The sequence below is a fragment of the Cynocephalus volans genome, chromosome 2, assembly GCF_027409185.1.
Source record: "Cynocephalus volans isolate mCynVol1 chromosome 2, mCynVol1.pri, whole genome shotgun sequence".
Classification (NCBI taxonomy): domain Eukaryota; kingdom Metazoa; phylum Chordata; class Mammalia; order Dermoptera; family Cynocephalidae; genus Cynocephalus; species Cynocephalus volans.
In genome coordinates, this window is record NC_084461.1 from 224084489 (window position 1) to 224099987 (window position 15499).

A 15499-nucleotide genomic window follows, 5' to 3' on the forward strand; every position below is an offset into this window, starting at 1 on the left:
TCCACATAATAGAATCCTTATATTTAAAATGTCTAAAGTATATGATTTTTGATAAGGGAGGAAAGAGTGAATTACTCATTAACACGGATGAAAATATTTTTCATTAATCTATATCTACCCCTTTTAAAAGGCGTGCTTCAACCTCTAATTGTATGGCTCCTCTGCTAATTTTTCACCAACCCCTCTTGTAAATGTACTTCCTTCTTGCTTGGAAGGCCTCTTTCTCCATCAACATTCAATCTCTAACAGGAAATAGAGGAAGGGTAACAGAGCTCTCCGGTTCATTCAACCTTGAGTAGAGGAAGCAGCCCTATTGAGGCACCTAAATTAGGCTTCTGGTACACCTGCAGAGCCCAGAGTTGCAGAGACCCTTGGGTTGCCTGCCAGTTATTTACTAGCGTTCAGCATCAGCCTCTACTAACCCTCTGTAAAGCAAGTGGCCTCTCAGAAGCCTGAACAGTATATTGGTTACACCTTGGGAACAGGGTCTATATACCCTAAAAAAATACTTTTATACTGATAGTCATTTTTTCCAAGTAGAATGAATTACTGATTTATTTAATCAAATGGTTTTATTTAAAAATGGTTATAAAAGAAAAATTATTGTAAATAATCAAATAATCAAACTCATAATAAAACTGAATATTTATTTGAATTTCTCCTGGTAATAGCACTCAACATATAAGAAAAACAAACCAAGCTGTAAGATTTTGTTTTAATTTAGCCATTTTTCAAAAGGTGAAAGTTGGTTTCTATATTTAATGACAACAAGTGGGACATGTTCTATTATAAAACTACCATTCAAAAAGTAGTATTTTAAGAAATATATACTATGATTAACATGATGTGTTTTATAGAATAGATACATGTCTGAATGCCAGTCTGAATATGGAAGAAATATACATGTGTTAAAAGCCACAGTGGAAAATCAAATGTTCTTTTTTTGTAAAAAGTAGATTGAAATAAAAAGGAACTTGCTATTAAATCCAATAAACTTTCACACATGGGATTAAAAATAAAAATCCTCACCCATCCCATTCCTACCAAGAAAAGGCAGGCAGGCAGGCAGGTGTGGTTGATTTGAGTGAAGCCGCTACGTGGCCTCTGTACATCTTGGAAGCCTGGTTACACAGTCAGTATTAACTTCCGATCCTGCATCTTATGAAGACTTGTCTAGTGAAACTGCAATATTAAATTAAAACATTTAAACAAGACATGCAATAACAAAGTTAACCCTTATAGTGTAAAGTTTTTAAGACTATTTTTTAAATTTTTGATTCACCAAAGAATAAAGATGTCACATACGGTATCATTCTCATTCTCCAGCAGTATACATCGTATGCTTTTGTTATTTGGCAAATCTTTTGGAGTTGAACAAAAATAATGCAGTCTAAACAATATTTCTTCTGTTATTATAATACAATTCCTCGGGCAGAACAGTAAGGTGCAGAGGAAGAGTTAGATTTTTGGAAGTTTTGGTGCATTAACCACAGGATTTGCCTCCTGCAAGTATCTCCTCCCTGCACTCTTGTAATCATAGGTGCAGCCGTGAGTTTCTGCATAGCGATGACAGGCACAGAAGTTGTTTCCACATCTAAAGCACAAAAAAAGTTTACATGAATAGTCACATTTCTATGAAATGCTCATCTCTTTGGGAGAGAAGAGCTTGACCTCAGGTGGTCCAAAAGGAGCCCTCTGGTTCTCTTTAGCAAAATCTGTGCTGACATTTCCCTTCCACTCATAAACGAGCACAAACACCTCCCAAAAGAACAAGTTAACTGTCTATAAATATGACAGTTTATAATGTAGAATCCATTATGGAATGAAATAGGGTATAAACCTTTATGAAGCAGTAAAATTGCAAAAGCTGGTAAATTTCTCTCTCTCTCTCTTTTTTTTTTTTTTTTTGGTGGCTGGTTGGCTTAAAGATCCAAACCCTTGACCTTGGTGTTATAACACCATGCTCTAACCAACTGAGCAACCAGCCAGCCCCCACCATTTCTCTTATACCTAGTAAACCTGAAAGAACTCTGAATCTCTGATAAATTCAGTGTCATGAGAAAATTAAACCATGTAAACTCTAACTAAGCCATGAAAGGATTTTTAAAAATATTTACGACAAGATAAGCTGTTTTCACTTGAACAGAATACACTCTAAAAAGCAGTAGTTATTTTTAATACCTGGCCTCAACCTAAGGGCACACACTATCCTTGGAGGGTTATCAATCAATACTAATAAAAGAAATATTTATGGGGGGAAAAAGTCATTATTTCTTGAAAAAATATTATTCATATGTTTTGAAATAAAAGTGTACTATATAATTGTTAAAATTTATAATAAATTAACTTTAAATTTAGTCCTTTTTTTGTTCAATTTAAAATAGAATCTTGGGGGAGGAGTTCTTCCAGTCAACATTCAAACCAAACCAAGTGTACTTATCACAAGACAAAGAGGTATACTCTCTCCCATGGGTTTAAATCTCATAATCTAAAGGGCAGGGGAAGATCCGCTTTTACCTTTTAGAAACTCATGAACTATCTACTTGTTCTTTAGTCAATTAGGAATTCAACTGAGGGTTGCCATTTGAACATCATCTTTATGATGTTATCAATGGCCAATTTAAATAATATTTTATTTCGCATAATCCCCAAGCTGGGTCACCACAGAGAAAGCATTTCAACTTCTCCAGCTGGCCAACCTGCCTGCATTCGTAGCTAGTAGCCAGTCCTGTTTTCTTTCCACAAAGAAAACAATGCTTTGTTGTTTTCTTCTTTGCCTGAATAGCGGCTTTCACAGGTGGGAGGTGATGAATACATTCTCCTGTTTAGAGAAAGGGCACCTTCATTAATACATGCATAAGATTCTAAATGTGAAATATCATTAAGCAAAACACATTCCTGTCATAGTAAACCTTTATGCCATAAAAAATTAATTTGTGTTATTTTTATATTTGAAACTATTTATAGATCTATGAGTGAGGTGGGGTTTTTTCTGTAAGATGTGGTAGGTTTCTACTGATTATATTTTTATATTTTTAGGGCTTATCTTTTTAGGCTTTCTGTACACACAAACACTTTTCTGATTATTACTGTGGGTAATCAGTTTACATAAAGTACACCAAACTTTGACAGCGAAAAAGGAAAGATGTCTGGTTCAAAATCATATTTGATAAGAACAACATAATTGTAATACAATTATACTATTAGTTCATATCAAGAAGGAGCGCCAGAGTATCATGCAACTGGTCTTTTAGTCCTGATTACACCACAGAAAGTAAATTCACTGAACCATGAACAAGTCATTTATTCTTTCAAGGTTTCAATTTGTTCACTTTGAAGATAACAGAATGTGTAATTTTTCTCTAGGTTACTAAGTGCTTTAAGGTCAAACCAGTTCACATAAGTAAAAAGCACTCTGAAAATTTTAAATATGTTATTATATAAAATATTATATTATCAGTAGTGACTAACATGGCACACAGCTCAATTTCACAGTACTACCACCTTTCCAAAAAATATTTGCTAGCTTCTGTACTATTGTAACAACTTGATTTTTCACCTTAAAAATAAGAGCCCATTGTTATTATAGAAGTAAGAATTAAATCAATTTCTTTAATTACTCAGTAAAAAGTCTTTTAGAACTGACCAAAATGCCAACAAACCTCAGTCACAAGTAGAGAGGCTCAAAGTTACAGTACATGGTTGTTAAAATAACAGTACAAGTACACAAGGGTACTTGCACTTTAGTGGCATCAAAAGCCAAGAAACAAGAGCCAAAGAAGGAAAGCAAGAACAAGTAAAGGGAATGGGAAGAAAAATGATAGAGTAGTGGTGCTGGCACCTTTTCTCCACTACTAAAAGAGGTTTTTGCAGCCTGAGCTTAATGGCTTGTTTGACATTTAAAAGTCTCTGAAAATCCTTCAAGAGTTAAAGAAAATTGGATTTACAATTAATTGGTGCTTTGCCTTTTGTTATAACCTAGACTGGGTGCTCAGTATACAAATCTAGCAATATTAAGTCAGCTTAATTACGTGTCTAAAATATACTCCCAGATCTTACACAAAACTGGAAACAAAATTGAAACAACTAACTGAATAACTTCTGGGCACCAACTCAGTGAATAAGTGCTTTCTTTCTCAAGTGCACTTAGAGGTACCAAGACCATTTCCCAAAGATGATGGGGTACTTTCCACTTCTTAAAAAATAAAAAAGATAAGCAGTTGCACAGGTCACAGCAGGGAAGGCGTATATTTCAGGATATCTAATGGAAGCTCATCTACTTGCAACTATCCTTGAAATTCAGGCTTCGGATATTCTTTAAACAATGGTGGAAGAATCTGTTGATAATTTAGTTCAGTCCAGTCACATTTTCATTTTTTCTTTCTTTTAGGGATGCTTAACTCAATGTTTGCAAACATGTGCATTCAAGAACTCTTGTGTATGTGCAGATACAGGGAACACATTAGCAACAGAAATGAGGTGGCACAGAAACATAACTGCGATCGTCTCCTCAGAGAACAGTTTCCGTACATCTTTCTACCCATTCAGAGAAAACTATTTATTGGTTAACTCCTCCACGCCAGGAACCATCTCTAATATATAAGCTCCCTACTGCCCACAGGAAAAATCCAAATTCCTTGGACTGGCATTCAAGGTCTTCTATGTCCAATATAATACTTTTCTAACTTTCCAGAGTCATCTCCTGTCACTTACCATGTCGAACCCATGCTAAATGATATACTAGGTCCGTTCATATGGGCAGTCTCTTCTTCTAAAATGCTCTGCTCCACCTATCAATCTAGTAAAAGTCTACTTATCCTGTAAGACATCATCAATCAACTCCTTTATGAAGCCTTTTCTCAAATATGTACTGAATACAAGAATAAAGGAAAATTCAATAAAATAATGTCAATGTGAAAAGTTGCTTTTCAGAACAAGATGAAAGATATTTGGAGTAATTCATTTGTTTGGCATTTCCTAGTCTAAGATTCTATCTAATACAATGATCTATAAAAACTCACCCAATAGAAAGGCAGCCAAAAAAGTAGTAAATTACATAGTACTTGAGCAAGTCTGATAGTCATCTGCCTAAAAATGATGGCTAAAACTATGAGAAAGAATTACATTTCCAAAGGAGGCCCTATAGTGAAAAGAAAAATGGACCATAGTTTCTGGACAAAGAACAACTCCATTACATAAAACATGTAAGGGAACTTTTAAAAGTTCATGGAAAAATAGAATTAAAACATAATATGAATCTGTCCATAAACATTTTGAAGTATCATTGTACATGAAAGCACTTAATAAATCAATTAAATAAAACTTACACCAAAATTTACACAGACTCTTCTAGGTAATTCAGAATAATACAGTTATGACTGTGAGAAGAAATGGCAGCAAATTACACAGCTAATTTGAGGAATCACCACTGTAGGTAACAGCTGATGCCTTAAATCTAAATGAAATCAAATAAAAAGAGCATATATCTGGGGACAAGCAGAGGGCTCGTAAAAAAAAAAATAAAGAAGAAAACTGAGGTTAAAAAAAAAAAGACAAAAACAAAAACAAAGCAAGAGTCTACAACAATGTAACCCAGAATTTTAAAAAAAGAAAAGAAAGAAAAAGAAAACTATTTCAAGAATGAGGGCCACAAAAATAAAGATACAAAGGCATCAAGTAGATTTGAAATTATGGAGCTCTTTGGTGAGCGCAGCAACAGCAGTTTCAGAGGAGTGGTGAGAGAAGTGAAGAGCACTGAAGCCCACATTAGAGCTGAGCATGCAGAGGTGAGCGCAGCACAGGCTTTCAAGAGTCCTAGCTATGAGCGAGGGCAAGACAGACTCGAGCATGTGCCAAGGAAAAACAACTGTATGGCCAGTCCGAGTAGAGTGGTGTTCACAACTAATTAATTACGACCAGTTACAGATTTCTCTGTTCCTTCTCCACTCTCACTGCTTCAATTGACTAGCCTTGAAAAACAAAAACATCAACTATAACATTAAAAATGGATATATTATAGTAATCAAAACACTGTGGTACTAACATACAAACAGACACATAGACCAATGGAATAGACTAGAGAGCCCAGAAATAAACCCTCACTTGTATGGCCATACGATTTTCAGTAAGGGTGCCAAGACCATTCAGCAGGGAAGGAGAGTCTTTCAACAAATGGTGCTGGGAAAAATCGATGTCCACATGCAAGAGAATAAAGTTTGGACCCTTATACAACTACAGAAATTAACTCGAAACTAAAGACATAAGATCAAAACATAAACATAAGACCCCAAACTATAAAACTTCTAGAGCAAAAAACATAGGGAAAAGCTTCACAATATTGGATTTTGGTGGTGATTTCTTAAATATGACACCAAAGACATAGGTGTCAAAGGAGAAAATAGACAAATCTGACTTCATGATTATGAAACTTTGGTGCATCAAAAGATACAACCAAAAGAATAAAAAAAGCAACTCAAAGAATGAGAGGAAATTTTGTAAATCATTATCTGATAAGGGATTAATATCCATAATGTATAACAACTCTATAGTTCAACAACAACTACAACAAATAAAAAATCCAATTCAAAAAACAGGTAAAGGACATGAATAGAAACATCTCCAAAGATGATATACAAATGGCCAATAAGCACATGAAACTAATCATTAGGAAATCAACATCACTAATTAAGGATCACTAATCATTACAGAATGCAAATCAAAACCACAATGACATATCACCTCACACACATTAGGACTGGTTACTAGCAAAAAAACAGAAAAGTGTTAACAAGTATGTGGAGAATTGGAATCCCTGTGCATTGTTGGTGGGAACGCACCATGGTATAGCATCTGTGGAAAACAATATGGTGGTCACCCCCAAAATTAAAAATAGGTATGCCATATGATCTAGCAATTCCACTTTGGGTATGTACACAAAAGAATTGAAAGCAAGATCTCAAAGAGATAGTTGTACACCTGTGTTCATGACAACGTTATTCACAATTGTCAAAAGGTGGAAACAACCCAAACGTCCAGTGAGGATGAATGTGTGGTATATCCTTACAGTGGAATATTATTCAGCCTTAAAAAGGAAAGAAATACTGATATGTGCTATGACAAAAAGAAAAATGCTGTATGACGCCACTTATATGAGGTAGGTAGAGTTGTCAAAATCATGGAGACAGGAAATAGAATGGTGGTTGCCAGGGGCTGGGAGCAGGGCGAGTGAGGAGTTAGCATTTAACGGGTATAGAGCTTTAGTTTTGCAAGATGAAAAGAGTTCTAGAGAAGGCTGGTGGTGATGGATGTCCAACAGTGTGAATGGACTCAATGCCACCGAGCTGTAGACGTACGACAGTGACTTTTATTATGCGTATTTTACCACAATAAAAAAATGGAAAAAATGAGTGGATATATTAAGACTTTATAACCTTGGGCCTTACATAGGAATGGAAAACAAACCCGAAGTGTCTCTTTAAAAACATAAAACTCACAGGACAACTATGACACATAAAGCATCTTTTAAAACCCTAGGGCTACAAAGGTGGCACACCTTTAGTAATGAGCTTCCCATCCCTGGTCTCAGTATTTAAATATAAAAGATGATGATATAAGGGAACTGTGGTATATTTACACTGTGGAATACTACTCTGCCATAAAAAAAGAATGAAATACTCCCATTTGCAACAACATGGATGAACCTGGAGAAACTTATGTTGAGTGAAATAAGCAAAGCACAGAGGGATGAATACCGCATGTGCTCACTCATATGCGGGAGCTAAGAGAGAAAGGAAGGCAGGAAAGAAAGAACACAGTAGTGCCGTGATCCAGCAGAGGGAGGGAACATTCCTAGGCCTACAAATTGGAGTGCAGGGGAGGGGGGGAAAGGGAGGGAGGTTGGAGGATAATTGGGAGGGGACAAAGGGTACAAAAGTAATTTCTGGTAATGGATATGTCCCCAGTATGAATCTGGCCCCCACATCATGGGTAGGAGGGGGGACAATCAGCTTTGCATCTCATGAATATTCGTAATGAAGGAAGGAGGAAGGAAGGAAGAGAAAGAGAGAGAGAAAGAAAGAAAGAAAGAGAGAGAGAGAGAAAGAAAGAAAGAAAGAAAGAGAGAGAGAGAAAGAGAGAGAAAGAAAGAAAGAAAGAAAGAAAGAAAGAAAGAAAGAAAGAAAGAAAGAAAGAAAGAAAGAAAGAAAGAAAGAAAGAAAGAGAGAAAGAGAGAAAGAGAGAGAAAGAAAGAAAGAAAGAAAAGATGATAATAATGGCTTCCTTCCTCCTTGGAAATAATGACTGACTGGTACATCTTAAGGTGTTACTATTGGTACAAGGAAGTACTAATATTATAGTCACTTCCACTGTGTATATTATGCCTTGGAAAGGACTGGTCCTAGAAATTGTCCCTTTCTTAAACCTGTAAATAAGAGTTCATCAAAAAGAGATTCTTACCACCACCCTTGATACTGGATCATGATGTTAAAAAACACCATTCTAAGGTAACTCCTCAAAACTCATCCAGGAGTCCATGTTGGCCCTAGAGAGGCCAGCGATGGGGGGGTTGGGAACATGTTATTTCTTCAGTCATCTTGTCTTTTCACACAGACCACACCTCTCCCCAGATAAGAGATCTCAATTTCAATTTTTGTTTTATTCTTCATATACTTCCTACACAGTCAGCTTTCATAATCATTTTCTTTATTGGAAAAAAGTTTAAGAAGAGAGTTTACTCTGTACATACCACATTTCTCTTTGAAAATTTAACAGTATAATAATGATGTGATTATTAGCTTTCAAAATTATCTGTAGCTTACCTACTCTTTTCCCTGCTGCTGCATTATTTCCATTCATTCCAATACCACGGGCAGACTACAATTAAAAAACAAAACATCTATGGAGGCGAGTCAGTGGAGCAAAGAAGAGATCATCAAACATGAAATACTTGCATTTTGTTACTAAGATGCTGTTGGGCTTTCATTTAAAGTAATTTAATCTAGTTTTTGTTTAATTAAATTAACCTGGAAACTGATTCTCCCATCTAGCAATATTGTGTTATTATTTATCATTAAGAGAGTAAGATTTCATGGCTTAAATAAGAGTTCTTACTTTGGAGAAACATTAATAAAAATAATCAGCATCTAAAATCATATGATAAACCGTTCACATGAATTTATTTTCAAATTATAGTTCTCAATTTAAGACTAAAACATTATTTATAATTCAACCATAAAGAAAATTTTTTTACAAACTAGATAAACATTTTCAGAGAAATTTATGAAAAAAAAAATCTAACCTTAGTCCTCTTTATTTATGTAAACAAAAAGCAAGCTTTAAATATGTTGAATTACTACAAAAATAACTAGTACAGCACGTTGAAAGGAAAATACTTACTAGGAAAAATTCTGTCGGTTCTAACTGGGGAGAACTTTTCCTAAGGCAGGCTTCCTGAAAATGCTGGTCATCTGTAGACAGCCCAATTCCAGAGGTCCGAAGCCGGCCTGCCCCACGTATGCTCTGTAAACTGTCTCTGCTTGAGCTCTGGGCCAGTGAAGCAAGAAAACTGATATTGTTTACACAACCAACTGGCTCTTTGGAAACCTTGTTAGCCACTTCTGTGATATCCCAAGCCTCAGTTTTGGAAATAACATCAGATTTTTTCCCAGGTGAATCAACTTTTATACCTTGAAAGCGAGTAGTCCTAGAGAAAGAAGAATCAGTTATGTTTCGAACTTCCAATGACGGGAGCATGTTTTGTGAGGCGGAAGTTTGGAGGTTCCCAGATTCAAAACTTTTGGACTGTCTCTGTAGTTTCACCAGAGAATTGGGTAGTGACACTGATGCAGAACAGCAAAGAGGTGACAAGAGTCTCTTCTTCTGAGGACTTAATTCACGGTGGTTAAGAACTGTAGTTTCTACTGATTCACTGCTCAACACTCTTGCAACATGTTTAAGATGCTGCTCTGTAGCTTTCAACCCTTTATCACTGTTAGTGAGTAAGAATTCTGGATTTGCCTTTCGTATCCCTTCTAAACCACTGCTCTGTTCATCAGCATTTCCTTCTGTAAACGAAGCAGATGAACTCACTTCAGGGAGAAGTGATTCTTCAGTAACACACTCCTCTGAAGTTGGAAATAAGACAGTGTCATCCTCATTATTAGATGGTAAGTTTCCTGAAAAGTGTTTTGTCCACCTAGGCAGGGATGATCCCAGATGGAAAATAGAATCAGCAAGCTTTTTGTCATTTTCCAACCTCATATGGGGTATCTGAGGTGATAGTTTGATGCTACCGTTGGAATGAGATGGTATGTTACTCTCCCAGTTATCATCTTCCTTAAGAAATTCACTAGTGACAGACAATATAGGTCTATCAGCAGGGGGCTGAGCTGCCAAACTTGAAATTGCATTCCTGGATGTTTCAGGTAGATGTGCATTCCCAGGAGAATGTAAACAAGACTGCCCAATGTGAGGGAGGGCTCTCAACAGCCTGTGGCGAGCTGCTGCCGTGGAACCACTGGAAGGTCGAGGAGCTATAGGTGGATGGGGTTTTATCTTGACAGCTTTCTTAGGCTAAAAGAAAAGAATGAATATGTAATTCCTTTACAGAGTCATTTTCTCTGCCCATTAATAAAAATTAATGAAGGACGAAAATGTTACTTACTGTAACATACCAGCATTTTTATTACCTCAATTTAAAATGTTTAAAAAGATCAAAATCTTAAGATTATGATTGAGAAGAATTTTTCTATCTTCCTTCACTGATTATAATTTTCTGAGAGTGTTAAAGAAAACTAATTTTGTTTTATTTATTTTCCTCACTATTGATTATTTCTCAGAGTTTTACTAGGAAGAAAACGGATTACATTAGATATGACATCACTGACCTATTTTAGATCCCTAACAATTTTTCTTGGTAGAATAAATAAGCATTTAACTAGGTAGGTATGCAGAAGGAGAGTTAACAGGCCTACATCCTTGAAAAGGCTTGCTCGCAAGGCTGGCTCACGGCTGGCTTCTGGGAACTATATTTCAGGAGGGTTCCCATGACCCTACTAGTAAGAGTGGTCCCTTGTACCTAAACTGTGCAGAAAATATGGTTTATGCTAAACACTTGCTTTCTTCTGGGAGTCTGAAATATACATGCTAGGCAGAGGGTGCCTACATGAACAGACGCAATAACACCCCTGGGCACAGAGTCACTAATGAGCTTCCCTGGTATGCAATATTCCATACATGTTGTCACAACTCACTGATAGAGGAATTAAGTACATCCTATGACACTCCACTGGGAGAGGACTCTAGGAAGCTTGCAACTGGACTTGGCTCCATGTGCCTTTTTTTCCTTTGCTGATCTTGCTTTGTAACCTTTGGATATAATAAATCTCAGCCATAAATACAACTATATATTGTATACTATAATCCCGTGAATCTTCCTAGCAAATCATCAAACCTGGGGGTGTTCTTGGGGCCCTCTGGCACAGAAGGTTTTAATAAAAAATCACAAAAATTCATGATCTTATGGCTAAAGTTGAGACCTAAAAATGGGAACCCAAACAAAGATAAAATAAACCCATGAAAGAGAAAATTGCATTCGATTATGAAAATACTGAAAACAGGTCCAAGATCTGGGATATCAAACATGGGCTACCAGAAAATCAAAAGTAAGTGACTTGAAATCATTCAGAACCCAAGGATGTAGCTTCAAGAAGGTACCACTTCTGGGAGCAGAAGGGATAAACTGGATGAAAAAGGCAACCTCTGAGAACTCAGTGGTAAAGATAAAGAAGCAAGGGAAAGTAAGGAAGGACCCTACAGAAACAAATGAGAATCACAAAACACACTGACCCTACCCTCCAATAAAAGAATACCATTGATTTAAAAAACTGCACCTCACTATACCAAGACAAGAGGGTGCTCTTGAAATAAGAAACTTACTTTTCTAATCAAAATCCTCACTTCTCTACATTGACACACAATTATTAATACTTACCCAAGTAAATACAATTATGGGGAAAAAATTCAGAAAATAAATAGAAAAAGGCAGGCCAAATCCATACAAAGCTACCATAAAAATACAGCACAAAATGAGAATTAGAACATTTCAGCCAATAAAAATTCTCCCCTGAAACAATGAAAAAGAAAACTACATCACACCACACCAGCCTTTTAAGTTAGTATTTGCAGATATTTTTTAAAAAGTCACTCAAGTATAAAATCAAAAACTAAAAACACATTGAACAAAAAAAATAGAAAGATGAAATGAGAGTTAACCAAACCCAGAAATAATCTGCCCAGAACAAAATCATCTCAGAAATAAAGACTAAATTACAAGATGGCCAAAGGATCTTAGATTCTACGGAATATTTAATACAGAGTACTGAGGAAAGGTATGAAAGCTGAGAGAATGAAAATGAAATAAAGAATTTAAAAGAAAATAAAATAGAAAATGTTTGTATAGAAGACCAGGAAGTTCCAACATATGTATAAAAGAAGTCCCAAAAAAGGAAAAATAAAACAAAACAAAACAAATGAAAAATAAATAAAACTCTGAAAAATTAATATATAAACTGTAAGAAATCCTGAAATATTACTTGAATATTCATGTTAAAAAAGCTCATGTATAGTGAAAATTGACCCAGAATGGTTAATTCCAAGACATATCCTATCAAAAGAAAAAAAAAAATCTTCATGTTCTCCAGACAAAAAAATCAAATCACTTACAAAGAAAAGGAAGTCAGATTGGCAATTACATTTCTCAATGACAAGATATAAAGCAAGTCAACAGGAGAGTAACAGGTTAAAGAAAGTCAAGGGAAAAAGTATGAACCAAGTATTTCGTATCCAGCCAAACTGTCACTTAAGTGTTAAGGCTAAAGAAAACGTTTTGAGAGTGTTAAAACTCTGGAATTACTGTACTTACAAGCCTTTCCTGAGGATTTTACTAGAGATGACCTTCTTCTAACCAAAAAGCATGGGGAAACTTCAGTAAAAAGACTGATAGTGGGCCGAGCCTGTGGCGCACTCGGGAGAGTGCAGCACTGGGAGCGCAGCGACGCTCCTGCCGCCGCGGGTTCGGATCCTATATAGGAATGGCCAGTGCACTCACTGGCTGAGTACCAGTCACGAACAAAAAGACAAAAAAAAAAAAAAAAAAAAAAGACTGATAGTAAGCATGCAGTAATTACATTACAACTAAAATAAGAGTGGGATAAAAAAAAAAGATTTGTAAATGTTATATTTTCTAAAAAAAACTCAATGCAAATTTTAAAATGAGAAGAGAAAGAAGAAAGAGAAATAAAATAAATTAATTGATTGTAACTTAGTAAATATGAGTCAAAAGATACTTAAATTTGGCAAATAAAAATGTAGAAGGTTAAGTAAGGAAAAGGCAGATCAAGGACATGATGAAAGTTATTAATATAAAGTTAATTAATAGAACAAAAAGTAAAAGCCTTCTGAAGTACCAAAAACTACACACTCATACAGCCACCCACATATACCCATACACACAAGAGAAAAAAGACCACAAAGAAGCTATAAATAGAACAAAATAATAAGATATTTGCGACCAAATATAAAAGTCATATTGATAAGTGTAAATGTGATTAAATTACTAATTTTTAAATTTCAAATTGGCTCACAAAGCAAAAACGAACTCTATTCTGTATAAAAGATATATTTAAAACAAAATAACAAAAGTTAATAAATCGAAGCATGGGAAAAGGTAAGGCGAGCAAATGAAAACAATAAGATATCAGAGAGTACAGGCCTGATATCAGGCAAGGAAAATTCAAGAGGAGAGTCACTGAATATGACAGAGATGAAACACTTCGCAACTTTTAGAATTAGCAGCACAATGAAAATATAAGTTATTAATATTTATGTACCAAATCACACAGCAACCACCTCCTCAAAACAAAAATCATGGGAGATGAAAAGAGAAATACACAGAAATCTACTAATAATAGACTTCCATGTGTAATTGTTCTCATTCCAAGAAAAGATCAAGCTGACCCAAAAATAGAAAACAGAAGACCTAAACAACCAATCAATAAGGTCAATCTATAGATAGCTATCAAACTTTTATCTTAATGATAGAGAATAAACTACCTTGTGAAGTATACATGGAACCATCATGAAAAGTGATATTAGATCCCCAAAATAAAATTCTATAAAGTAGAAGTATAAACAACATTCTCTGATTTCCATGCCATAAAACTAGAAAGTAAAAACAATGAAAAATCAAAAAGTCTCTACCACCAGGAATTTTTCAAAATCTATTAAACAACTCTTGGACTAAAGAGGAAAAACCAAATAAAATACCAATTAAAAAAATGATAAAAATACTACAAATTGACATTATGTGCCTCCTGATGGTTGCACTGAGAAGAATATATCATCTGTGTAACATTCCTGCCAAAAATGTTTAACCAATATTTAATCATGATGAAACTATCAGATAAATCCAAATTGAGGAGTATTTTACAAAACTGGCCTCTACTCTTCAAAAATATCTGATGTCTAAAAGAGGCTAAGAATCTCGGCCTTTTGGCTAAGATCAAGTGTAGTATCTGTTCTTATCAGTTTAAAAGAGGCTAAGAAACAATTCTGTATAAAAGGAGACTAAGAAAACATTACAGGTAAATGCAATGCATGATTCTTGATTGAATCCCAGATTGAAAACTAAACAAAACACTATCAAGCACATTATTGAGACCTGGGAAATATGAATAAAGATGACATAATGTACATCAATGATAAATTACGTGAGTGTGGTAACTGTATTATGGTCATGTCGTAGAAGGCCCTTAAACTTAGGAAAAAAATACGTGCTGAATGAATTATTTAGGGGAAGTGTCATGATATCTGAAACTACCTCCCAAATGAATCAGATAAGAAAAATAGGAAGAGAAAGCAAATGCAGGAAAATATTAATAGGTGAACCTAGGTAAAGTGTATACAGATGTTCACTGTACTAGTCTTAACAAATTTCTGAAGAACTGAACATTTTTCAAAATTAAAATAGTAAAATAAATAAATTTTCAGACACATGCTGAGAGAATTCATTGCCAGGAACCCTAAATGAAAAGAAGCACTAAAAGTAATAATTCAGACAGAGAGAAAACAATCTTTGAAGAAAGCAGATAACAGCAGGAAAGAATAAAGAGCAAGAGAAAAGGTAAATATGTTGGTAAACGTAAAACAATAAGTGAATATTGGCAATATAAATCAACTTGAGGAGTTCAGAATATATTAGAATTAAAACATATGACAACAATGACAAAAAGGGTATTTGGAGTTTTGAATGGAGTTAGAGTTCTGAGAGTATGGCCTTAGTAGGAAAGTGGTAGAAGTCATTTTTATTAGACTAGATTAAGGAGAAAACAAAAAGTAAGATGATAAAAATCCAAATATATCAGTAATTATATTAAATGAAGTGAAATAAAAAACTAAGCTTGTCAGTTTAGATAAAAAGTTAATAAACTAATCCAACCATGTG

General features: G+C 34.9%; 1 protein-coding gene and 1 pseudogene across 1 annotated transcript in view; one reads left to right on the plus strand and one right to left on the minus strand.

Annotated features, from left to right (window-relative positions):
- Positions 1–975: 975 nt before the first annotated feature.
- ZFAND4 (zinc finger AN1-type containing 4) overlaps positions 976–15499 on the minus strand; it is a 102061-nt gene continuing 87537 nt past the window's right edge. The window contains exons 5-8 of the mRNA XM_063087015.1: positions 9394–10569; positions 8817–8871; positions 2704–2821; positions 976–1594 (exon numbers count right to left, since the gene is read on the minus strand). Coding sequence (XP_062943085.1) covers positions 1459–1594; positions 2704–2821; positions 8817–8871; positions 9394–10569 — 1485 coding nt within the window. The 3' untranslated portion in view covers positions 976–1458. The remainder of the gene's footprint in view (positions 1595–2703; positions 2822–8816; positions 8872–9393; positions 10570–15499) is intronic.
- LOC134371250 (U2 spliceosomal RNA) lies at positions 14532–14636 on the plus strand (annotated as a pseudogene).